Source organism: Prunus mume, linkage group LG3, assembly GCF_029339155.1.
Source record: "Prunus mume cultivar Tortuosa linkage group LG3, ASM2933915v1, whole genome shotgun sequence".
Lineage (NCBI taxonomy): Eukaryota > Viridiplantae > Streptophyta > Magnoliopsida > Rosales > Rosaceae > Prunus > Prunus mume.
In genome coordinates this window covers 5,083,394-5,108,887 of record NC_142700.1, presented here as the reverse complement: position 1 = coordinate 5,108,887, position 25,494 = coordinate 5,083,394, and the positions used below count along the sequence as shown (strand labels likewise).

The 25,494-nt window shown below is 36.2% G+C and overlaps 4 protein-coding genes across 4 annotated transcripts; 3 read left to right on the top strand and 1 right to left on the bottom strand.

Moving 5' to 3' along the window:
• Window positions 1-271: 271 nt before the first annotated feature.
• CUL4 (cullin4) lies at window positions 272-8,668 on the bottom strand. The gene is made up of 17 exons (XM_089049371.1): window positions 7,962-8,668; window positions 7,015-7,130; window positions 6,562-6,908; window positions 5,352-5,532; window positions 5,028-5,150; window positions 4,638-4,925; window positions 4,082-4,207; window positions 3,811-3,912; window positions 3,667-3,720; window positions 2,524-2,630; window positions 2,053-2,113; window positions 1,827-1,958; window positions 1,571-1,708; window positions 1,367-1,447; window positions 1,034-1,114; window positions 810-890; window positions 272-692 (listed from the first exon to the last, which is right to left on the bottom strand). The coding sequence occupies exons 1-17, from the start codon at window positions 8,320-8,322 to the stop codon at window positions 579-581; spliced, it is 2,493 nt and encodes an 830-aa protein (XP_088905497.1). The 5' UTR covers window positions 8,323-8,668; the 3' UTR covers window positions 272-578.
• Window positions 8,669-13,852: 5,184 nt separating this feature from the next.
• On the top strand, window positions 13,853-16,348 carry LOC103325131 (Glycosyl hydrolase superfamily protein). Its single transcript, XM_008227269.2, has 3 exons — window positions 13,853-14,287; window positions 14,399-15,471; window positions 15,859-16,348. Exons 1-3 carry the CDS (start codon window positions 14,221-14,223, stop codon window positions 15,946-15,948), a joined length of 1,230 nt encoding a protein of 409 aa, XP_008225491.1. The 5' UTR covers window positions 13,853-14,220; the 3' UTR covers window positions 15,949-16,348.
• A 3,330-nt stretch (window positions 16,349-19,678) lies between these two features.
• Window positions 19,679-21,081, top strand: LOC103325130 (cytomegalovirus UL139 protein). Its single transcript, XM_008227267.3, has 4 exons — window positions 19,679-19,900; window positions 20,049-20,236; window positions 20,316-20,478; window positions 20,619-21,081. The coding sequence occupies exons 1-4, from the start codon at window positions 19,823-19,825 to the stop codon at window positions 20,829-20,831; spliced, it is 642 nt and encodes a 213-aa protein (XP_008225489.2). The 5' UTR covers window positions 19,679-19,822; the 3' UTR covers window positions 20,832-21,081.
• Window positions 21,082-21,349: 268 nt separating this feature from the next.
• Window positions 21,350-24,196, top strand: LOC103325197 (SGS domain-containing protein). Its single transcript, XM_016793023.2, has 6 exons — window positions 21,350-21,576; window positions 22,676-22,771; window positions 22,935-23,051; window positions 23,249-23,488; window positions 23,576-23,641; window positions 23,802-24,196. The coding sequence occupies exons 1-6, from the start codon at window positions 21,466-21,468 to the stop codon at window positions 23,883-23,885; spliced, it is 714 nt and encodes a 237-aa protein (XP_016648509.2). The 5' UTR covers window positions 21,350-21,465; the 3' UTR covers window positions 23,886-24,196.
• The last annotated feature ends 1,298 nt before the right edge of the window (window positions 24,197-25,494 follow it).

The window sequence follows — 25,494 nt, the reverse complement described above, 5'->3', positions numbered from 1 at the left end:
CTAAAGAACACGGCAAATTGATCTGACTCACATCTGCCGCCAAAATCGTTGTGTTTACCAAAATAAAATTTTTATGAGTTCAAGTTTGTAGTTCATACGGGAAATGCTTTTGTTGATATTTGCATGGGGAATACGTAGAAGAAGACACCCATAGGAGGATAATAAGAGAGATTTTTTTATTTTTTTTATTTTTTTTATTTTTTATTTTTTATTTTTTGCTTTCTTTGTTTACATATAACATAACCCTATTTCAGAAATTGAAAACAGAAGAAGAAGAAAAAAAATATCTGCAATTGATTTCTTCAAGTACTAGACTCTTTCGCAGGAATATAAATATGAAAGGGGAGACTAAAAAGTTCTTTACAATCAGTATTGACCGCAACAAAAAATGAAAAAAAAGGAAAAAAAAAACTACCAAGGTCACTGTACATAAAAACAAAGACAGACAGGGGACTGGACTTCACATCCTGTGCCTCTTCCCTCTTCCCTCCTGTTCCTCTTGAAGATAGAAGAGATATTCCCGTGTCATTTACATGGAGAAACTTCAAAATCTGCTGCAATTTTTTTCTTTTATTTTCTTACGCTAGGTAGTTGTAAATTTGAGGGTTGTTCTTGTCCCGTTCTAGGTACTCCCTGTCAATCAGGCTTTCAATCCTTTTCTTCAAATCTGCCGGCTTTATCGGAAATTTAAGCTGCTCACCGAAACACACACCAACACATAGTTTCGCTTAATTTAAACTCATTCCTTATTTTTAGAACATAAATACTTATTTATAAAGTTGAATAAAATCAAATGCCTTTTTTTTCACCTGTTGGAACAGTTCTGTTATCAGAAGAGTGTGGCTCAGCACCTTCCTAGTTTTCATTATCCGAACAATGGCAGCATCAACCTGCAATACATCAGGTAATGCAACATTTTCAATTGGAAAGAAGAGAACAATCTGTTCTGGAATTTGGGATGAAACCAGCATGTGTATAGGACAAATCTGGAACATACAAAAAAAAAAAGAAAAAAAAAAGAAAAAAGGTCAACCTGATATTGGCGGTCTTGAAATACTCTTTCAGTGGTGCTCGTGTTCTCCTCCACTGTTTCCTTCATTTGGATTGCATTCACCTGCATCCATAAAATAAAAGGTTCATCCTGTGAGTGGCAATCTAAAACAGAACTCCAAAATAAAATCATCCTGTAGCGAACATGAGAGTGATGTATTATAAAGTGAGGTGAAAATTGAGTCTATGACGTTCGGACATAAAAATTCACTTTTTAAACTCCTGAGGCCTATAATAAGCTTTGTGCTTATGCAAGCTTGGTGCCTTCTGATAATCATTGTTAATTTGTTACAACTGGACATACAAACCAAAGTACCTTTATGCGGTAGAGAGGAGCAGTAAATCCGTCATTGAACGTAAATGTATCATCATCCTCCACATCTCTCCCTTTGGGAAACTGTAACAAAAATTTAAAAAGGGAGAAAACAAAAGGAAAGGATAAGAGCTGACATCTCCAATTATGTTACAGATAAATATTGTACATATGAATCTGGCAATGAACGACCACCCGGCCACCCACCTTTTGCAGGACGCGAACTTTTCCACATGCAAGGGACTGCAGAGTTCTTCTCAGTTCCTTGTCCTCAATGCCAGTTGAATCCTTAATGTCTTGAAGGCTTAGCTTCTCAGCATCATTAAACAGCATCAACACAACAGTCTGGCAAACAAAACAACCATACTTAATCCACTTGAACAGGTAAAATTTAAAGAATTCTCCAGGAAAACAAATAACTAATGCTGATAAACAGAAGCACAAGGGCCGAGACGCAACCAACCTGAAACAGAGAAACTGCAAGCTCCTTTTTGCCCTTGGGAAACTCTGCTTTCAACACACAGTGACCTAATGAATTTTGCCACATTAAACGCCTACCGCTGTACTTGCTTAAGTAAAACTCTTTGAAGATATCCTATTGCACAAAGAAAAATGGGACTGAGAATATTGTACAAAGCACATTAATATTGCCAGCAACAAAAGCATCTGTTGTGTAGCATGTACTGAACCTGGTAGACATTCAATTCATGAGGAAGTCTAACATCCATGGGAGGATATGTTGGCCAGTACCTGTACCCATCCCCAAAAAAAACCACTTAAACTCGTTGCCGACATAGAGAGATAAATAATGTAGATAAAATTAAGGCAAGATTTAAGTAAAGTTCTTTATAATGTTCACATATAAAATGTATACTTTCAATTAAAGATATATGTGCACCAAAAAAAAAAAAAAAAGCATTTAAACAATATATATCTTATTTAATAGATCAAAATGTGCAAGAAAATGACATAATTGAACCAAAATGTCACCAAACTTTATGGACAGTTTAAAACTAAACAGATTCATTTTATTACAAGCTACACTTTTCAATTTCAATCATATTTTAAGGGAACATATTGAACACAACATAAGGAACCAAACCAAAACTTTTCGCATGCCACATTCTAAAACAAAAATGAAAACCAAACTTTAAACATACCCAGTCGTAAGGACATGAACACTCATCTCAATCCCTGACGGGAGCTTTGTCCTGGCCTGGGATGATTGTTTGAAGGACTCGTTTATCTCTTTTGACAGTTCAATATCCTGAAAAAGTGTACATGCAAAGCAAATCATTAAACATTACATAGAAAACTAGCCACAGAAGCTCATACAGTTGATCACAAATCCATCTCTACATAAAGTGAATATGATTCTGAGAAGAAAGAAGAAAGAGGCTGATACATAACATGACCATGAATCCCAAACTAGCTACAGGAGCTCAAAAACAAATGGACTTGTTACTAACATAGAAGGTCAACATAGTGCAATTATTTGTCTTTTTTCTTATGTTGCCCACCAAAAGAAAAGAAAAGACACACAACACATAAGATGGGCAAAGTTGATCTCCACCAACACACTCCACCACATCCTTCCATTTTTCTTCATTTTGTAACAACCCTATACATCCTCCCTATTTTCCTTCCCCTTGTACTAAACATAGTAACTACATGAGCAAAAAGGTTGACTTAAAAACCACGATGTGTGTAACACATATTAGGGAAAAAATAATAATGACCCATATTCAATGCGCAGATTTTGATCAGCCAATGGGTATCACATTTCTTCAAGTAGAAACATACAATGCATGTATCCAAATAATGCTTGCATTGCTAATGAAATCTATGATCTGTGACAAAATCCTCCCATGGTCAAGCCAAGAGTACCAGACAAAAAGAAAAACAGCCAGATAGTTAAGCCTGCAGAGTGTCTCAATAATACTATTCTAACTACAGCATCTTCTAGCAAGTAACCGGGTATAGCTAAAATTAGCACAAGAACTCATTCAAACATAACAGTTAAACAAGCCTGTAAAAGATCCTTTCGTCATTAAGCATCCTATAGAGATAAGCAAACAATGGACCCACAATCAAAACCAGATGGTCTGGACCTCATTTTCCCAAACAAATTGCACTCTAATAGTCAATCTGATGCGTCTTGTCAGTCTGAAGAAAAATAGGTAAGAGGCTGGTCAGTTAGGCAAATTCTGCCATCCCTAGTTTTGGCATGAGATACTGGGAGGCAATATTAACTAATCACTAATCTTTAACATATATTTCGTATGATTTAGAAAATCGCACACCTTAAACATTCCTTCGAGTTTGTTCGTAAACTGACTGCCACACTCAGTCTTCAACTGTACAGAGATAAAACTTTGTTAGTACAATCAAGTGATGGTGAGTTCACTATGCATATAAGTCGTAGAAAAGAAAACTTCATCATTAACCTTGGAAATCATAGATTTCTCTGCGTCGATAGAAGCACTCTTTCCCAAAAGTAGTCTTTTCGCAAGATCCTTCTTATAAAATGCTTCAAATACATCCTTCCCCTGGATTAGCAAGAAAAAAATCTCTCATCAGTTTCATTTTGCAGACACACACGAGCAGTTACCAACAGTTTGCAAGTATCAATAAGAGAAAACATGTACAAAACAACTGCTAGTTCATACAGTGAGGAGGTCAACTTATTGAATTTGGTTATTAACACTTCAATCTTACCTGTATAAACCTGAATAAAACCAAGACTTTATCCAGCATTCCCTCCAATTCCTCTTCAGAAGTACCCTTATTCCCAGCACGAAGCTTCTCGTCCAAAAACTTTGCAATCAGCTCAGCAGGTCGGTTCTATCGGAGATTAAAAAAAATTCTTGATCAAATATATCTATTGTCTACATAAATTAGCTATGATGAGCAGCACAATGAAATTGAATTCCAAACACACCGGAAAAAGTAAGGAAGGGGGGAATGTACATGGAATCAAGCTAGTTAGATTCAACTGTGAGACAAAAAGATTTTATACATGGTTACTTAAGATAGAAAGTTATAACTGAAAGCATGGTTATTTATGATAGGAATGTTATAACCAAAACATATCTGATTCCTCACCAAGTAAAACATACTTTCACATCCATGATCAGTTATTTGCTTAATTGTGCTATCCTACCGTGCAACACTTGAAACCACATCGTAGATGATGGGTTCATTTCCTCATTTTATTGTTAAAGAAAATAAACACATAAAACAAGGGGGGAAAGTGAATTGGATGAAAAGCCACCTGACGGAGATTAATAAGATGCTCAAATGCATCCTTTATGGTGTTGCAAAATGCTTCATTCTTGAAAAAGCTTTCTTCCCATATAGTGTCAAGAGAAGCCTTAAATTCCAAAAGGGAAGAAACCATTTCTCTATCTTTTTCTTCATCCATGATCATGCCCTGCCCTGTCCTCCGAATGTATGTGCTAAGCGCTTGCCTCAATGATTCAAGGGCATTGACTCTAGAGAAAAGAGTGTACATCCTTTGAAGATCCTCAATTCGATTCCCATCCATCAGCAATGTAAATCCCTAGAATATATATATATAAGAGAAACCGTGATTACTTAAATTCAATGCATAGTGACAGAAAAGTAAAACGTAGAATCATAAAATTCATAACCAGATAAAAACCTTGTCGAGAATGGCAGGTATATGGCGTTCTAAAAGCTGCTTTTCGGCTGTTGCAACTAATGGCTTCCTTGTACTTGCATCCAGGTAGATTAAACATCTTTCATGTTCTTCATGCAACCTTGTCTGCAACATGTTATCCAAAAATCTCCAATGGTAGGCATAAGTCATCATAGTGCAAAGAGACAAGCTAGATAGGTGCAAAGTAATTGGAACAAGTCATTATGTTCAAAAAATACAGACATGAAGAAAAATGCTGCAATGGAAATCAAATAGACCAGAAAATTTAGAGAGAGAGAGAGAGAGAGAGAGAGAGAGAATATGCACCTCCACATGCTTCAAGTAATCTGGAACATCTGCTTGCTGCATGTATTTCATACCTTCAGCGGCATAAAATTCCGAAGTGCACTCAAGAAATGGCTTCTCAAAGCTTTCTGAGTAGATTCCTAAAGCTGTAAACATCTTCAAAAGATGGTTAAGCAGGGTCCTAGCCACCGCTTCACCCAATCTGAAAAACCAAAACCACAATATTACAGGTTACTTTGTGCAAAAGTAAACCCAACAGTTAATAGAGAGGCTTGTAATACATTAGAGATCAATGTACAACTCTCAGGTCTTGATTAACACTAAGGTGGAAAATCATATAAAGGATAGGCAAACAGGGTATGGTGAACACATACAGCACTGGGATGATGACAACTTTTATGGCTGATTTTTCAAAAACCGATAAACTTTAATGTTTTGGGGCGAGAAAAATGTTTCTTGTTTTTTAAAACTTTTACTCTTTAATTTCCAATAAGCTGATTACTTTAGGGTATGGCTGCTTATATGACATGCCACACATAATAGTCATGGCCAACCCATAAATAAGCCAAACATGGCGCTGTCAATGGCAACCTTACAGACACAACATCATGTAATAGCCATCTTTTAACTTAATTTATCAAGTTCAAAAACCCATGAAGTTTAATGTTTTGGTAGGAGAAAAACGTTTCTTTTTTCATTTTACTCTCTACTTTCTAAAAAGCTTTTTACTTTGTGGTGTGGCTGCTTATCTGGCATGTCACACATACTACTGATGACCAACCCATAAATAAGACAAACATGGTGCTGCCAGTGGCAACCCTTACCGACCCCACATCATGGAATGAAAAGTTGTATAAACATTACATTAGTGTATGCATTAAGTGGGTTTCTCAGTGAGATGATGAGTGGCACAATCTTGCCATATATTATTAACTTAAACATGACAAGTTTCTTTCGAAACTGAGAAGATCTCAATGCCTATAACATATAACATAACATCCCTGAGAACATTCATCCATCAAACCCTTGCCTAATTGATTCCCAATCTAACCTACAACAAAAGAACCCTCACACACCTTTAGAAATGGGAGAAATATGGGAAGGACATAAAATTTAGTCTTGAAAGTTTACAATCATTGTTGAAAACTACTTTTCCCAAACCTACTTTTCCCAAGTCATATTGCCTGTCCTACAGCATATGATTTGCTTAAATTGATAGAATATGGCTAACCTTTCTTTCTCGATCAGTCTTAGGAGGCCCGTGACAGTTTTGTGCTCAACTTCTGGAGAGAGAGAAAGATGTTTGCGGAAAAGCTGCAGTCCCATGTCCCACAATGAACGCACATTTGGTGTTTGTTTCACATATGTTCTATCAAGATACAAGGCTATACCACGAATCATCAACATCTGGTCACAAAGATCTTGCCAGCATCTCTCAACAAGTGATAAAAAAACCACCAAGTCTGGACTCTGGCCAACCAAAGATTGCAGTGCTGCAGCTATGTGTCTTTCACACTCCTTTTCAATTCGTTGATAAAGACTTCCTCCCATCTTGTGCAGGCAAAGATCATTAACGGCCTGAGGAGAACATAGTTTGTTTTCTGTGAATTCCTTATGCATGACATATGTCCACATTGAAAGAAAAAAATTGCATTTAATACGAAGAGAAATGTGGTTGTTCTACCTGATAAAGCTTCTCTGAGTCACAAGAATCAGGTTTCTTTAAAAATATAGCGCAAATGGCTGACTTCAACTTTGCCCATGTTTCCTCTTCAAAATTTGTGGGCAACGTGGGTTTGGCTTTATTGAGGCAAAAGGAAAAAACGAACATGAAATATGTCAGTAACCTTTTTCAGTATGTATTCCGTGGGAAAATGAACATGGCATTGTAAAGACTCTGGAACTTATGTCATCATTAATAGAAACACTGTAAATTCTATCAAGTTAATCAAGTGCTATGCACTGCTATTTTCACTTATATATAACAGCGCATAAAAAGCACTAACACTAATTCAGACCTAATGATACTAAAATACATCAGGTAATAAGCTCCAGCTATATGTCATGCAAAACCCTCACTTCACTCATGCACCGAGTACTTCCTAAGCATAGAGAATCTGGGAAAGCAATGCTGGAACCTAATTCAGATTGCCATTAACAGAAATGGAACTTCCCAGTTCAATCACTGACCAGACAGTGGTCAAGCAGCCAAGTACAGTCACCCCAGGTGAAACATTTTTCATCAAAAACATGCAAATTGCATGGAACGCGCATGAAACTCAAGCACCAATGTTAAAAACATTAGCCGCTGAATTACCGTAGAAATGAAATTAAGGACAAGCAGCTAAATCAAAAAGATAAAAGGAATTCAGGGTTCCCGCCTATTACGACACAAATTGCAATATTGGATAATACCCACATCAAATTTAAGCATCCATGTCGAAACCACCCTATCAATTCGACCTAATAGCAGAGCCAAAAGGCCCAAAGCCCAAAACCTAATTCAACAAATCGCCCAAGCCCCAAAACCCCGAAGCAAAATCAAAGATGTTATTCAATCCCACAAAACCTAGAAATCACTATCCGACTAGAGCATATCAAAATTATAGCTTTGGGATCAAGAAGGCGTACCTTTCAGGAGCTTGATGACGAGCTTCTTGGTAGGCTGAGGGGGCTGGGCCTTTTTGCGGGACAAATTGGCGGCGACGGCACGGGAAGAGGGGTCGTCGGACTTGAGATCTTCGTCGAGGGCCATGGTAGAGGGGTCGAATACGACGTCGTTATCGGAGTCCTGAGAAGGGTGAGTGTGGGGATGGTGGTGGTGGTGGTGGTGGAGGCCATTCTTGCTGGGATCGAGGGAACAGGCGACGGCCTGAGACTTGGCCTTTTTCATGGGTGGGCCTGAAGAAGGGTTGAGAGAGGAGGAGGTGCTGCTAATGGTGTTGTTGTTGATGGCTGAGGAGCGTTTTGTGGGGTGAGACATCAAACTCATTAACAGCGCATTGTAAGTGAAAGAGATAGAGGGAGAAAGAGAGAAGAGAGAGAAACCAAAGACAAAGCGAGACGAAGATTTGAGAAGCCAGCAGCTGATAGATAGCCCGATATGAGACAGGGATAGAGAGAGAAAAGAGAAACAGAGCAAGAGAGAGAGTCTGTTTGTGTGTTAATTTTCTTAAAATTAATGACTAAAGATTTTTTTAAAAAACAAGAAATGACTACAGATTTTGTTTTATGGTTTTCTTCTTATTATGTGATCCATGAGATTTCGTATAGTTTATTTATACAATCTTTTTGGTTATAACTGTTGAAAAAGAAAAAAAAAATTGGTTCGTAACTTCATATGAGAGTGTCGTGCTTTGATGATATATTTTAATCTTCTCAAAACGCCCAAATGTTTATATTTTCACTTAATTAATAATGTTTAGAAATTTAGGGTTAGGGAGTTAGCCTGAAAGATTAAACCTTAGGTCCTAATCTCCAAACGAAATACAAAAACTATCTTTAAAAAATGTAAATTTCATTAAACTACAATGGTATAATTTTCCTTTTCTCTTTAATATAATTGATGTTGGGGGTTCGAATTCGAACACAAGATCTCGTGCATTTTAACACCTATAATTTCGAAATATTTTCGAATGCAGAAGGATTAGTTTGACGTACAAAATGTTGAGTGGTAATGGCAACTGCCTAAGTTTTTAATACTATACAAATGATATGGCGATAAAATTGTTTTTGTTTTGTGTCCTACATGAGGACTTCAAAGTAGTAAAATGGAAAGAAAAAAAAGTATCAAATTGGTTTGAAATTTAATGGATAAAATGAGCTTGAATAAATTATTAAATCCAAAGCCTAACAATAGTTAAATATTTGAAATAATCAATCAGCCCATGATCCATCGGTTTTCAAACTTGGGATGCTCCAACGGATTCCATTGGGTTTTTGATGAACCAGTCTTCGGCCACATATTATTGCAGCCCAAACCTGACCATAAAGGTGAAGCCACTTAATTAAGAGTCGGCAGCTTATTTTGCTTCTATCGAGCGTCTAATTTAAGCCCGACTAGTGTTCGACAGAATGACTCAATGAGCAGTATGAGTGACAAAAGCAACATTTCTCTCTTTTTCTTTTTTCTTCTTTTGATGGATATGAATGGCAAAGATTGAAACTGAAACCAGAACAGTTTAGCCTTATCCAGTGCATGGCCCCTACCAGTTCCCTCCTTCCATGCTACACATCTTAATTGCTCTTTTGAAGAAGAAGAAAAACCGACATGCATTGCTACTAAAATTACTTGGTGCATCTAAAAGTGCCAGGTAGGTTTTATCATGTACATATTCGTAACTGTAATTCAATACCTGAAAAGCGAGGAATTACCGAACAAACTAGAAATTAGATTGATTATGAAAGTAGTTGATCGCATTTTCATTTCTCTATATCATATTCCTAACTTTCTTGATTCACCACTTCTCCCATTCCTAATAAATGCATCAATGAATTATTATTTGTTATTTATCAATCCAAATGAATTAAACATTAGGTTTTCTTTTGAAAAAGCTTTTTTATCAAGGCTCTTTAACTTGAGTTAGGCAAGCAATTGATGTTTTCACTTTTTGGAAGATATACATCAGTGAACAAAAGGAGTGAGAATCAAACTCTGACTGAAAATAATATAAGATTCAAGAGGATCACCAATTGGAGCCATGCACTCAAACCAAACAAAATAGCAAAAGGCCCTACATGATGAGGCATTTTCCTCTTTTGACACTATTTTCAGGACTTGTTTGCAGCGCCGACTATTGCATGATGACCAAAATACGCTACCATGCTAAGATGGACAGCAGCCTAGCTTAGCTATACCTAAAAAGCAAAAGCTAAATTATAGCTTGAGGATGTTACCTTATCAAAAAAAATTCACAACTCTAAAAACAACAACAACTATAAGCAAGCAATAACCATTTCTTGCTTTTCAACTTTAAAGTTCAACTGGCTTATCACCATAACAGATGTTTTTTTGTTGCAAAATTTACTGTTCCCCTCCTAACATGGTTTTCAACTTGCATGCATGCATATGGCTAGGGCTAGCCATGACCCTTCAAATGCAAGGCTTGCCCTTGTATATTGTTGCATTTTCCAACCAAATTGGTGTAGAATGATAGGGCCCTTGAAAAGAAGCATGTCTTTGGGCAAACATATACATGTGGAGCTGTGTGTATTCGTTCATGCATCGCATGCATTTGCACCTCATAAACTTACTTTTGAGCACACCTCCTTTTTTCCTTCTTCCATGATGCTTCCTCTTTAACAAAAGCATGCATGTTCTTTACAAAAACTTCTTTGGATTGGATTTCTCTCGATCCTCTCCTTTCGCGTATATACAAATCCTTTTGGATCCATGGAAAAAGATAGCATTGACCAAGTGATAATTGACTGGGGGCATAAACATACATGCATATTCTTGTTTTGATTCATCCACGGATTAAAAAAAAGAGAGAATATATACTGAATCAACGGATTTAGGGACTTGGACTTGAGGTCTCTTATGACATTAAGAAGAGAAATACAACTAATTAAACCAAAAACTATAGAATTTTTTATAATTAGTGTGCTATTGGTATTTTTCTACTATACATCCAAAAACCACACCAAAAACCTTAATAATTACAAAATCCAAAATAATATAACTAAAATTTTAAATTGAAATTTTGAAGATGGTCTAGTTCAAGAAAAATCCAATTGAATGTAGCAAGGAAACTATATTCACCATGTATATTGTTGAACATATATGTGTGTTGTCGACGAATCAGACGAGAGAGAGAGAGAGAGAGAGAGAGAGAGTATACTGAATCAACGGATTTAGGGACTTGGACTTGAGATCTCTTATGACATTAAGAAGAGAAATGCAACTAATTAAACCAAAAACTATAGAATTTTTTATAATTAGTGTGCTATTGGTATTTTTCTACCATACATCCAAAAACCACACCAAAAACCTTAATAATTAAAAAATCCAAAATAATATAACTAAAATTTTAAATTGAAATTTTGAAGATGGTGTAGTTCAAGAAAAATCCAATTGAATGTAGCAAGGAAACTATATTTACCATATATATTGTTGAACATATATGTGTCTGTCGACGAATCAGACAAGAGAGAGAGAGAGAGAGAGAGTGATGAGCAAGGGATAAATATGATGCATTCCTTTAGATCTTTACTAGCTATTTCCAGAGGTTTGATGACGATCGACTACTACAAGTGCTAGCTAGCTTTAATTTGAAGAAAATTAATAAAGGGCCTTTCACCTTTGAAATGTAAGACTTTCTTTTTATCTCTTTTAGCAGTGAGATCACGATTCACATGCCTGGCTGGGGGAGAGCCACTTTGTTTGCAAATTGCTAAAAGAGAAACTTCACCGCAACTTGTCTCTCTCTTGCTCATCATTTTTTTCACCTTTCAATCCGATAACGAGATGTCATCCTTTCAATCGTAAGAAACAATATATATATATATATATATATATATTAAGGGTCCCCTGTGATTTTTTTTTTAACGACCCAAACCATCTATTTTTTAAGTCTACATTCATAAATCATCTTTGAAAAAAAAATTAAACAAATCGGAAACCGTTTCTATATCCAATTGTGTCCTATAAAATCAATGAATACGGCGCTTGAAAATACTAAAATTTCAATAATTCAATTGAGTGGTCAAATGATAACGGATTCAAGTGATTTTTTGTAGAGATGATCTTTGAATGAGTATCTACAAAATAGACGGTTTGGATTAGTGAATACAATATATAGGGTGTCTCAAATAAGCCCCTCATAGTTTATATATATATATATATGTTTAAGAGAATCTTTATTTGATATCTCATGCATGCAAATGCAATATCATATAATATATATACCTTACCAACCTACACAAAATTCACTGCCTCTGGCAAACTCGGATTCTTAACTAACTTGATCAAATTAAGCTTCGTCATATTGCTTTCCTAACAATTAATTAAGATCCGTTTAATCATTAATTAAAAAAATTATCAATCCAGAGCCAAACTTGGACCCTATTTCTGCACGTGTTATTATATACAGGAAGCTAAATTTGACGGTATAAAAGGGTGTATTTGAATGCAAGGCCACCTGGTAAAGTCGCCAAAGAAGAAGAAAATAAAACATAAGTACGTAGGACGACACTCATTTGGTCCCTATCATTCCCACGTATTTTGATTCAACCCTTATCCGCATACAGCACATTTTGGCTGCTAACCCCTTTTTAAGAGGTCAATTTGGCCTAATCACGTAATTAACTTTTTGATTTTTTTTTATTTGTTAAATATATACAAGACCGAATATTACATGTACATTTGTTTGTCCTCTTCTCAAAAGGATTGATCTTAGGGCTCCTTTATATATTTTACCACTTGACCAACAATTCTACCAAGCATTCACGGTTAATTTTAATTTTTTTTCCCATTTACAATAATTTATTGATTATTATTTTATGAATATTGCTAGATTATGATGCCAGATGCCACATAAACAAATTACAATATGATACAATATATACTGGTCTCTTGGCACATGTTCATGAGTGTACTAATTAGTTTTAAAAAAAAATCATTTTTGTTTAGAATTAAGAAAGATCATATAAAATTAGATATACAATGTCGAATCATAAAAAGCGACACGACAGAGGAAAAGAAAATTGGCCCTAATTAAGTAAAACATTTCTCTTGATTCTTGAACAAAAGAAAAGGTGAAACGTTTCTCTTTCAACTTTTTCTATGCATCTCTCAAGTAAAAGGATATGGGAAAGAAGACTCTCTTTCTCGGTCTTCTCTTTTCCTCCCCTAATACGCTTAAGAACAAATGTGCAAAGAAGTGGAAGCAAAGAAAAAGGTAAATATGATTCATGAGCCAATATAGCTAGGGTTTTCCGAGGTGTAGAAGCTACATGCACTCACTTGGGGTTGTTTGGATTCAAACTAACTTTACCTAGGAGCCATTTACTTTTAACTTTAACTAGCTAGTGTAATTTGCCTCAAGTGTGGAAAAAGAAAAGAACATAAGATTCTTGAGCCAATATGGCTAAAGCTTTAACGAATCTTTGGCTAGCCAAACAATGTTGTTTGGACAAACTATTACATGCAATTTTATGAAGTGCATCAAACTTATTCTCCATCCAAAATTTCAAGACGAATATACTATATGAAAAAGGAAATTTTGTTTAGGTACCTTGTGTTTAAAGACTTTGGGAAACTTTCCCGTTTTTGTTATTTTAGGTTTTTCCTTTTTCGATTCGGTTCGTGTTTGATTTTCTTTGTAAATTAGGAGTTAATTTTTCTAGTTGAACTAGAAATTTATCTCATCATTCAGACAAATTTCAGTTCTAGTTCCTGGTTTTTGAGGCTTGTCCAAAACTCGTTTCTCATATTCTCTGGGATTGCCAAGTTGCAGTCGTCTTACATATTGAAGTTTAACCAACTTAGTGGGATTGCTCTTTGCCTTTATCGGAAGAAAGTGGCGAGGGTATTTTTGGTCATATAAAGTAGGGGAGTTGGCGTGGGTTGGAAAGAGACAAACCGGCCAGTCTCTGAAAGGAACCATCGAGACGAAGAAAATACAATCCACCCAAACCCAAGTCATTTAAAACCAGTTGAGAGGTAAGAGCCAAACCAAAGACAACATTGCCAAGGCAAGCTATAAGCCTCAAACCCCCCAAAAATTATAGCCAAGAAAAGAAAGGAATTCTCAGCTTCTCCTTCTCCTTCTCCCTACACAAAACACAAAACACAACTCTATATCTCCCTATCAAGTTTCTTCTCCAATTCTTCAAACTCTCTCTTACATCTCTCTCACATCTCTCTCTCTCTCTCTCTCTCTCTCTCTCTATGGCAAGTTTTTTTAGCAGAATTTCCACATTCAGGATTTTTCTTCTATGTTCACTCTGTTTCTCAGGTACCCTCTTTGTTTTTCTTCATTTTTGTCATCTTTTTGTTAATTTTCCCTTCAAATTCTAATGCACTTTCTCTGTTTTTGTTACTGTATGTTTTTAACTTTTCTTTACAGATTTTGGTTTCCTGCAAGGAGTTTCATCACTTGGTATCAATTATGGCCAACTTGGCAACAATTTGCTGCCACCAGAGAAAGTCCTGGACCTCTTGAGCTCTCTTAGGATCACGAAAGCACGAATTTATGACACGAATCCTCAGGTGCTCACAGCATTTGCAAATTCTGGTGTTGAGATAATGGTGACCATTGAGAACGCAATGCTAGGCCAATTAAGTAACCCCCAAGCAGCCTTCCAATGGGTTACCTCCCACATCAAGCCTTATGTTCCAGCCACAAAAATCACCAGCATTGCTGTGGGCAATGAGGTCTTTACAGATGATGACACAACAGTTCTACTATCCAATCTGGTTCCAGCCATGGTCAGCATTCAAGGGGCTCTAGCTCAGCTAGGCCTTGACCAATACATCAAACTCTCAACCCCTTGTTCTTTGGCTGTGCTTCAAGAATCTTATCCGCCTTCGGCAGGTAGCTTCAAAACTGAGGTCTCTGGGGTCATGTCACAATTGTTACAGTTCCTTCAGACCACAAAGGCACCTTTCTGGATCAATGCCTATCCATATTTTGCATACAAAGGTGACCCAAGTAGTGTCTCTTTGGACTATGTGCTTTTCAACCCCAATCAAGGAATGGTTGATCCTTTTACCAAACTACACTATGACAACATGTTGTATGCTCAAGTTGATGCAGCCATTTATGCCATGGCTAGGCTGGGATTCAATGGCATTGAGGTTAAGGTCTCCGAGACTGGCTGGCCATCCAACGGGGACGAAAATGAAATCGGTGCAACTTTGCAGAATGCTGCAATTTACAATAGAAATCTGTTGAGGAGGCAGCTGCAAAATGAAGGCACGCCTTTGAGGCCTAAACTGAGGCTGGAAGTCTATGTGTTTGCTCTGTTCAATGAGAACATGAAGCCGGGGCCGAGTTCCGAAAGGAACTATGGCCTGTTTCACCCTGATGGCACCATGGCTTATAATGTTGGGTTGTCTTCCGTGTCAACTACTAATTCAGCCACAACTCCATCCACAACAACCTCATCAGTCTCTGATTTTACTTCCTCTGCTACAAAGGTAAAATCATAGGTTCTTTCTTGCTTCCTCAAATTTCTTTTTCCTTTAACATATGTAAATGTGCCAGAAAGGCAAAAGTGTAATAGGGATTTGTATGTACTTAATACACATATCAATGCAACAAGTGCTATTTCTACATAATTAAATTACAGTCTATGTTGCACGGGCCCAACCACATGATACATGACACGACACAACACGGGGACACTGCATACCTAAAATATTGGAGTCTCCGTGCAACATAGATTACAGATTTTTTTGTTCCTCAAGTACTGCATGCGTAAAAAAAACCAATTTTTTAAGTATTGAGTGCTAAATTTGGATTAACTGTGACCTAATTCTTTTGTTCTATTCCTAATTAAATGGAATTTTTTTTTTGTGAAACAGGCAGCAACCATGGAATATAATCAAAGCTGGGTGTACTGGATGCTTGTATTTGTGCTGAGCTTCCAAGTTTATATGAGAAGACCATTTTAAGCAAATGGGAGTTGTTGTAAATATTTACTTTTGATGGGTACAGAGATAATGAGCTCTCTATTCTTCAGAAACAAGATTTCTTCATTAGGCAATGACCTTCAAATCGACATTTCGAAGAATGAATTACACACCAGAAATTGATCATGCAGAAGCAGCTTACTTAAGTGTTTTCTTACTGTGACAAGTCCTACGTCAAGATCATGTAGTTAAAACAATTTAATTTCAATGTCATTTGATTATACATTTTACCATGTTGTTGCTTAGAGGAAAAAAAAAAATCTAAATAGTGAGAGAATTCATATGTCTGTTTCTATTGGTTGCAAGGAAAAGCTGTTTCCTTTGGAACGTGGAATCCATAACAGTTCCCTGCATGTATAATATTTCTCAAATTTGCTTTAAATTCATCTCTGTGGCTCTCTCTCTCTCTCTCTCTCTCTCTCTCTCTCTCTCTCAGAGATTAAAATATGCTGCATAAAGTTCATGTATAAAAATGAGATAATGAAATCCTAAAGTGTAAAAAAGGGAAAGGCCTTGTTTGGTTCTTTTTATTATCTTGAAGAAGCAGACAACGGGCGGCCAAACTTTATTCTCCTCCCTAGCCTATAAAAACCGTCAGCATTGGTGATTGCCTTGCCAATGGCTTTATGCAAAGGAGCTTTTTTTCTTCTTCTAGCTTTTCTTTGTCTGTTATAAGAGCTGAGAGGCAGACAATGTAAGCTCAGCCTTAGCTCAACATGATGAGGATGGTCTTCCTATTGACATCATCCAACATGCTGCACATGCTCTCCAACAAATTCCCACACCCCCCACTACGATTTCTCATCAATATTCTTTAGAATTTTAAACAAAAAAGGGCAAAAATAAAGCAATTTTTATTATTAATTTTTTTAAAAAATAAATAAATACAAGCGATAGTCTAAACTACAAAAAGAATGAGAGTTTCTTCTCACACACACTACCAAGGTATCATGGGGGCTCGAACGTAAGACAATTGTAGTCTGCAAGTCAAGGTCCCTTTCCATTAAATCATGTTTACGAATGTAATTTTTATTAAGAGACCCATCAAGAAGTTAGATTCTCTATGTGAAAAAGAAAAAAAAAGTAGTTTTCTTTGACCCTTTTTACTGAAATTAATTAACAACAACTCTACTTCTGCGGAAAACTGGTGTAGGTCGGCGTTTTCTTGGGCTTTTTGGCTAAGACAAGTTAGATTAAAATTAAAATAACCTATATTTAAGCCAGAAGAATATATATGTAAGCGTCATATTCCATAATGTAAGATAGGTGGCATGATTTGATGTGCCTCAATTTCCAAGTTTTCATAGGATTTTGATATGTGTCATATATTATTTGCTTATGTTTTCTGTCCAATGTATCAGACAGGCATATGCTTATCTGTCAACATTTATTTGTGTCATTTCATGCTATCTTTTTAATTGTCTTCTTCTTCTTAATTCCCTTAACCTTTTAGCTTTGTGAGGGCAGCATATAAATCCAATCACAGAGCTAGCTATATATATATATATATATATATATATATATATATAATATGAAGAAAAAAACATATTAAATATATTTTAATCTACTGCTTAAGGCTTTTTCCTTGATTCACCACAATATTGCATTGCATGGTTTGGAAAGGGCACATTTTTGGTGGCTTTTTAAAATTATTTGGACATTTAAATGAGATTTGATGTCAGAGATTATCACCTAAAGGAGATGCATGCTGCTTTGGACCCACCATAATTCTTAGAAAATGATTCTTTCGACACTAATGATCTGACACAGAATATATGGTACTCCCTTTTGTGTATTTTATATGCTCACATTAGTTTAATTAATAATTTGTTTGTCACATTAGCATGATGATCATGAATTATTATTCATGATTGTAATATTCCAAAAATGATTGATTGAAGTTGGAAAATTCCATATATTTGTGGGATTCAATTCCCGTAAACACATGATATATATATCGCATATGCGAAGTTAGACTAGTTAGTTAAGACAGTGTGCTCGCTCTTTTGCATTAGAATTTGATTCTCCTCATCGTACATTAGAGTTGTTAGAATATCATTCTGTAAAAAAAAACACATTATATATCACAAAGTAATTACTCAAAAAGAAAAAGGAAAGAAACTAGAAAGGTCCTACTCAAATGACATATACAATGTGAATCTGCATGCCTTTTACTCCTTGTGAAATGCTAGCTAGTGCCGATAAAATGGCTTTCATATATTTATATATGCAAAGTGACCCCTGCTTTTGTTTCCAAGGGTCAAAGGCAATTGTTCGATTGTGGTAGTTTATTTGTCGATAATTGTGATTTTAATAAGGGCACAATGATAGGTTGATTAGCCTCATATGCCATGTTTAGGGATCATGCATGATGGATTAGGCATTAATTACTTGTTTAATGTTGCCTTTAATTGGTACATAATTGTGGAAGATGCTTTTATAAAGGCACCGTCCTCTTCCACATGGGAAGTTTTCAGTTTTCGGCAGTTGCTTAGTCAGATATACATTAATAGTAAACAATATGGAAAAATTTTAAATTTAAAAAAAAAAGTACAAATTCTGCTCATATTATAGATCGGGAGTATTTTCACTTGTCACTTTAACTTAAGATGTATGCTTACCATCCTTCTCAACACTTGATGCGTATCTATAAGTATAACTAAGATTTAAAAAAATCAAAGTACAAAGTTAACTATGATTAGGCCTATGAACACGTGTCATGTATTAAGAAGGGTAGTGAGCATACACCTTGAGTTAAAGTGGTAAGTAAAAATATTTAAATTGTGGATTTAGGAACTTTGGACCCATTTTAATTAATATTTTATTTTATTTATTTATCTAGCAATGCAAGTCAATATTGTTATTATTCTTTATTAATTATCTGTTTCTTTCTCACTAAGTCACTAACCTCTCACCATCTGCAATAGCTCTTCATGTGCAATATGCTCTTTCTTTGTCAACTGTATCAATATTATAAAAACCTTGTCAGCATTTGGAGAAAGTGAGCAGAAATTTAAGGACTAAACAGTTTTAAATTCTCTCCCCAAAAAAAAAAAAAGTTTTAAATTCAAAGTAGATTTTTTTTTTTGGGGTAATTAGATTCAAAGTGTTATTTCTCCTCATTGTTTACCTCGTCATTAATATACTAATTAAGGTCGGTTGGTAAATAGTATAAGTTCGCACCAAATTGAGGGGAACACACTCCCTATAATGATATTTGTCATAGAAACTAGCTACCTACCTCCTTGCACCATGCACTTATTATAAAGATTATAAATTTTTTAAACTATTTGGAAAATCCACATAAACCCTAGACAAAGCAACTAAAAAAAAACAAGCTAAATTAATAAGTACAATAATCATGACGAGTGGGTCATATTCTATATATAATTCAAAATACTGAAATCTCATTAATTTAAGAGCGTGTTTACTTATTAAGATTTGGGGAAGTCATAATAAGAGAATATTACATTACGAATTTAATATGAAACCTACATAATTTTTTATCTTTAATATATTAATAAACGCAAAAGAAGTCATGAATTAATAATGTATTAATAAAGCCATAAATTAATAAATGCAAGAGAAATCATACTATAAGAGAAGTATTTCTGTTATATATATATATTGTGTATATTAATAGAAGTTTTCAAAACAATGTTCATGTTTGCGAGAGCACAATTTTTAATTTTCTTCACTAATGCGAAAAAAAAAAAAAAAATGGAAGCCCACTCTTTCTAACCAATCTCATTAGAGCACGTATTCTTCTAAGCTCCTCTATATATATTTCAAAATTCAAAATTTCGTTGACCGTTCAGAAACCACAATTTCTGAGCCTTCTCCTCTGCAGATTGCAATGGCGCTCTCCGCTGCGTTTCGGGAACGACTTGAGCACATGGAGCATACTCGTAACCAACGCCTCTCCCTCCTCCAGGTACCAAGCACAAACCCTAATCTCCTTCAATTCTGTTCAATTTTTCTAAGAATCAGAAATTTAGAATTGCTTATTTCGTCAAATTTCCTACGCTTTCTCTGCGGCCAAAATGGAGCAAAAATCTGATTAGTTCTGGCTTCGTTTGCAGGCAGAGAAAGAAGTGCAGGAGAACAAGTCTCAGGCGTTGGTTTTGAGGATCGCAAGCATGAGGGCCACGGAGCAGAGGTGCTTGGCGCTCGACCAAAAGATCGCATCGCAAAGCTTCAAGATTTGGGCGCTGAGGTCCGAGATCGATCGCCTCGACGAGAAAAATCAAACCGATTATCATCAATTGAGGTATTAGTTTCATCTCAATTGATTAATTAGGTTAAAATTAGAACTTAATATCGTATTGGAATTGGGAATGGAATGTTAGGGTTTTGAAGAGTGAGGTGGAGGAGCTTGAGGACTTGGAGAAGGAGAAGAGCAGGTTTTATGAACTGAAGGGCTCTGAAATGAAGGAGTTCAAGCAAAATGTGGAGAGGTTTGCTTTTGAATGCCAAATGCAAGTTCAAGATTTAAAGAAGGGCATCAATGAGGTAAAAAAAGAAGCCAATCAAACCCCTACAGATCACAACTTTAGTGATATGCAAAGCAAGATTTGGGAATTTCAAAATTCAAGGGCTTTTGAGGATGCAATTTAGATGTTTGATTGATGAAGATTCTTACAACTTAACAGATTCAATCGAGGTTTGTCAAATTCCAAGGCAGCGACAGATGCACAAGTGATTCTGAGATAGCTGCGGCTGAAATGAGAAAGTCTGAGCTTTTAGCTATGAAGGAGGAGCTTGATAGAAAGTTGACTTCTAATTACCAAATTAGAGCCCAATTGCAAAAGCAGCTTCAAACCATTCTAACCAAACACAAACAAGCCAGAAGTTACAAATCCTGATCACCACAGCGTGCACATTAGCATATATCTGATTCTCATAAGACAATGCTAGTATTGCCGCTCTTGCAAGTGCATCATTGTACATAATAATTGTAGAGACATACATTGGTACACAAATTCTGATAATTTGCAACGCAAATCATATTATGACTTTACAAAAAAGATGCTTTTATAGGATTTCGGGTGGCAACTAACTCGTACCCGAGTAACGTTTTTGTTCTCAGTTCTGAAAGAGGTCTCAAATTCAACTCCCACTTTTTCCATTAACAACAGATGAGAATAGGCTTTTGGGCTATGGGATCTGAGAATAACAGGCTGGTTGTTGAGTAGCAGCCAGCCGAGAACCAAGCCCAAATAATAAGCCCCAACAAAACTTTCACGTGTATCGCGCCCACTATTTGCAACCGGTCCGAAACGTCGAATCTAGAACCTTATTGGAACAGTAAATTCCCGATATACCCCTCTCATTTCCCTCGCTAAGCTTATAGCAAATTTATGCGGCTTCTTGTCTTAACCCAAATATAATTACCCATCTAAACCATCAAAGGCGCTCTGTTTCTTTTGAGAGCAATTACAATTAGCAAAGATAGTGTGAAGGAAAAGAAACCAAGCGTAGAGTGAAAGAAAGACGAAAATGGCAGACGAAGTGGCGCTAGATTTGGTGGAGCTCCGCCACCTTAAGAGCATTGCTACACGACCCCATATCATCAACTTCATTTCCTCTGCGATTCGCACTTTGGAAAAGGTCCCATTTTTATATCTGTACTGTTTCATTTACAAGCCACTATTTTGTTCTCCTTACATATCTTAAGCATGGGTCGCAAAGTTTTTGCGGAAAATATGTACGACTGCTTGATAATGTACCCAGTTTATTGTATGAAAATGGGGTTTACAGTTATGGAAGAAAATGGGTATTGAGTTCTTGAGTTCAATATGATATGGGTTTACAAATTGTTCTTGAGTGCTTTTGCAATTTTTTGCTACTTCCTGTTAGCTGACGAGTGTCTGAAAATGGGGTGGGTACAGTTTTGAAGAAAATGGGTCTTGAGTTCTTGAGGTCAATATGATATGGATTCTTCGATTGTGGGTCAAAAATAAAACATCCTATTTGAGGCTGTTATCGTTCTTAGTTGCATAAACTCGCTTCTTGGAATTTCAAAAGAAGGTGATTTCTCTTTTTCTTGGTATTACATGATTCTTGATAAGAAAAAAGTCCCCAACCCTGTCCATTTTCCTGGTAAATGAAGGTGAATTCTTTCAGGGTATGCGAAGTAGTTATATCTACAACAAAGAAGGGTTTACAGATATGGAAGAAAATGGGTCTTTCATTTTTATCTCGTATGAAGTGAGTTTTTGCGAGTTCAATATGATATGGGTACAATTTAGAAATGCTTTTCTGGGTGGTGAAAAACAGAGTGCTTTTGTAATTTTTGTTGTGTTGTTGTGACTTCCTCTTGTTAGCAGAAGAGGCCAAAACTTATAACTACTGATCATAATAACCAGGGATGGGTAGAGTTATGAATAACCTGAACCTGGTTTTGGGTTTGGTTGTGGATCAAAGTGATTTCTTTCCAGGCATGCATGCAAATGAGTGCCATCACACGATTGTAGATGATTGTGGTGTCTTTAGTTGTTGTCTGATCGATGATGTCAAATATGTCTGTGGATTCTTTGACCTGTGTTGTTGAAGTTTGATTTGGCATTATTTAAACTCTACAAGTCCTCCACTATTTTTTTTTTCAGAGAGAATGAGATATTATTGTTCCACGTAAAGCCTATACATTAACTTTTCTTTCTTTGCTTATAATAGGCTTATAGCAGCTAATGTTGTTTGATCATTACAGATGCCACAAGGGGATGCTACTGCAGTTCCCACCCCTGCTCTGCTACATGACAAGCCTGTGCCATTCAGCTGGGACCAAGATTATGATAACGTCAAGGTGAGGATGTATTTACCATGTGTATTTACCATCTAGGATGAGATATTATTGTATCATGTAGCACTTACTAAATTCGTTTTAACCCACCACGTCAAGCCTACACAGTAACTTTTCTATCTTTGCTTATACGCTTATAGAAGCTAATATTGTTTGATTATTACAGTTATCACAAGGGGCTGCTACTTTGCCTATTCCAATTTTAGCTACAACTTGCACCCCTGCTCGGCATTATGAGATGCTTGCGTCATTCGGCTGGGAACAAAATAATATTGATGTCAAGGTGATGATGTTTTTACCATGTGATTTTACGTAGGATAAGCACGTCTAGGTTACTTGTCTCATTTACGTGTTCTGCAATGAGGCAACATCAAAGCAACAAAATGAATTATGCTATTGTTCTGCTTATAAGCAATGATCATGTGTCTTCCAATTGCTAATTTTATGGTTTTTGGTGTTCTTCTTTCCTTCCTACTGCAGGTATATATATATCTGAAGGGAGTTGATCAGGAGAACATAGAGGGTGGCTTCACGCCTTCGTCCTTTCACATCAAAGTCCATGATGTTGAAGGAAAGAATTACAAATTTGCTATACCTGAACTGCACAAGGAGATTGTCCCAGGGAGGTGTAGGGTGATAACCAGGCCTGAAAAGGTTGTCATCACTTTGGTTAAAGCTTCAAGGGATTACTGGTTGGATTTGAAGTTCAAGGAGGAAAGGGTACTTCATCATTTTCTTCGGACCGCCCATTTTATGCTTCGGCAAAGGCAGAAATGGAACTAATTGTTTTATTGTTTGATCTTGCAGCCGATGCCGATGCCAAATTGGGATGAAGAACCAGATCCTTTTGTAGGAGCCATGGCCATAATGAAGGTAAGGTTATCAAGCTTTGAGGTTGATAGGATGTACACATGTATATGCATGCAAATCCTGTACTGTCATATATGAAAATGTGAATGCAATCACATTGAACAAACGTACATGTACACTATATATCTGTCTGGTTAATAACTGTATGAAATGCAACTTGCAGAATATGTACGAAGAAGGGGATCCAGAGATGAAAAGAACAGTTGCCAAAGCATGGACTGAAGCAAAATTCGGGAGAAACCCCTGATTCATCATCGAAGAGGTGTTCAATCAATTTGGGGCTATAGAACATTGTATTTTAAGTGGTTTTTTTGCTTCTGGCAGGCTTTATGGTAGTTAGTCCTTTTGTTGCTGGACGGTTCTTTGTAATGTCATGGAAGTCTATTGAACATAGCTTTTTCTAAAGTCTTAGATGGTAGGCTGGAACGCTTTCTGTTTCGCGTAGTAGCCTCTAATCGATGATCATTTGATGTGGATTTGGTATTGGAACTATCATATTTGTAGTTGAACTCATATCATATTAATAACATGGCCATGACAAGTGCTATTATCTCTCTAGTATCATCTGCTCTCGAGTTTAAGTGTGAGGATACCATATATACCCTACACATGCATATTCAATCAATGCCATCTTGTGCTCTCGAGACTTCTTATGGCTTTCTTAGCTAAAAGAGTCCTTCCTTTGGTTTTGACGTCCTTACGAAGAAAAGTGTTGTAGCTCGACGCTTTGTTGGCCATTTTGGCTAAGACAAATTAAAATTAAAATAACCTATATTATTTGACCAAACAAATTAAGTTTAGTTCTATGATTAGCCAGAAGAAAATAAGCATGCAAGAGCAAGTGTCATTAAGAAATGAGTTGGTTTTAATTGAAAAGCTAGCTGTAATTTTATTTTAGCACAAACCACCACCTACACACACATGAAAACTAGTACCAATATTACATAAACTTGCTAGTCCAGCAGGAAAACTAGTACCAATATTACATTGGCAGGCAGGCAGGCAGGCAGGCAGGCAGGCAGCATGAACGACCGGGCATTGGCAGCTGCATGCGGAGATCATTCCATGCAAAAAAGGGAAACTGCCGAGGGGTATTTTCTTTTTTTTTTCTTGCTTTGCTTTATATATAATTTTTCTTGTCTTGAGCATAATCAATACCCCCGCCCTGCCCTGCTCTGGCCTGCTCTTCCTCGAGTCCCAAGCAATGACAAAGAAAGATGGGACGAAGGAGGATAAATAATTCAAATAAAAGAAAGATACTGGCATTAATAATTCTAGTTTTTAATATTCACGAATCGCTGTTGGGTTTTATAATATCGAAGTTTCAAACTCACCTTTCTCTTTTTTTTTTAATATTAAATAGTATAGCCGAGCGGCTATACTACGATTTTTAGCCCGCGGCTATACTTATTTTTGACATGTGGCGCCTAATCGTTAGACGTCCTCTTTTTTAAAAAAACATAATTGTACAGCCGAACGGCTATACTCCGTGTTTTTTAATTTTTAAAAATAGCCTTGTTGTGGTCCCGAAATCGCTGGGGGTTCTCTTTTTATGTAAAAAAAAATTAGTATAGCCGATCGGCTATAAACAGTTTTTTCATATAAAAAAAGTATAGCCGGCTGCTTTTTTTTACACGTGGCACCTAATCGCTTGAGCGTTCCCTTTTTTTATATATATAAATAAATCGTATAGCCGGTTGGCTATACCCGGTTTTTTAATTTTTTTTAAAAACAATATAGTCGTCCGGCGATACTCATTTTTTTATTTTCTTTTTTTAAATAGTATAGCCGCGCGGCTATACGTGGTTTGATCAACATTCCTTAAACAGTATAGCCTGTCGCCTATACTTCCTTTT

What these genes read in the sequence shown, in the direction of transcription:
- LOC103325197 (XM_016793023.2), top strand. Translation starts at nt 21,466, where the DNA reads ATGGCAGACGAAGTGGCGCTAGATTTGGTGGAGCTCCGCCACCTTAAG. An exon ending in TGAAGTTCAAGGAGGAAAGG is followed by an intron (nt 23,489 to 23,575) that starts GTACTTCATCAT and finishes TTGATCTTGCAG; the next exon opens with CCGATGCCGATGCCAAATTG. An exon ending in GAGCCATGGCCATAATGAAG is followed by an intron (nt 23,642 to 23,801) that starts GTAAGGTTATCA and finishes TGCAACTTGCAG; the next exon opens with AATATGTACGAAGAAGGGGA.
- LOC103325130 (XM_008227267.3), top strand. Translation starts at nt 19,823, where the DNA reads ATGGCGCTCTCCGCTGCGTTTCGGGAACGACTTGAGCACATGGAGCAT. An exon ending in AACGCCTCTCCCTCCTCCAG is followed by an intron (nt 19,901 to 20,048) that starts GTACCAAGCACA and finishes CTTCGTTTGCAG; the next exon opens with GCAGAGAAAGAAGTGCAGGA. An exon ending in TAAAGAAGGGCATCAATGAG is followed by an intron (nt 20,479 to 20,618) that starts GTAAAAAAAGAA and finishes ACAACTTAACAG; the next exon opens with ATTCAATCGAGGTTTGTCAA.
- LOC103325131 (XM_008227269.2), top strand. Translation starts at nt 14,221, where the DNA reads ATGGCAAGTTTTTTTAGCAGAATTTCCACATTCAGGATTTTTCTTCTA. An exon ending in ATGTTCACTCTGTTTCTCAG is followed by an intron (nt 14,288 to 14,398) that starts GTACCCTCTTTG and finishes TTTTCTTTACAG; the next exon opens with ATTTTGGTTTCCTGCAAGGA. An exon ending in TTACTTCCTCTGCTACAAAG is followed by an intron (nt 15,472 to 15,858) that starts GTAAAATCATAG and finishes TTTGTGAAACAG; the next exon opens with GCAGCAACCATGGAATATAA.
- CUL4 (XM_089049371.1), bottom strand. Translation starts at nt 8,322, where the DNA reads ATGAGTTTGATGTCTCACCCCACAAAACGCTCCTCAGCCATCAACAAC. An exon ending in ATTACTTGAAGCATGTGGAG is followed by an intron (nt 5,151 to 5,351) that starts GTGCATATTCTC and finishes AACATGTTGCAG; the next exon opens with ACAAGGTTGCATGAAGAACA. An exon ending in AGAAATCTATGATTTCCAAG is followed by an intron (nt 3,721 to 3,810) that starts GTTAATGATGAA and finishes ATCTCTGTACAG; the next exon opens with TTGAAGACTGAGTGTGGCAG.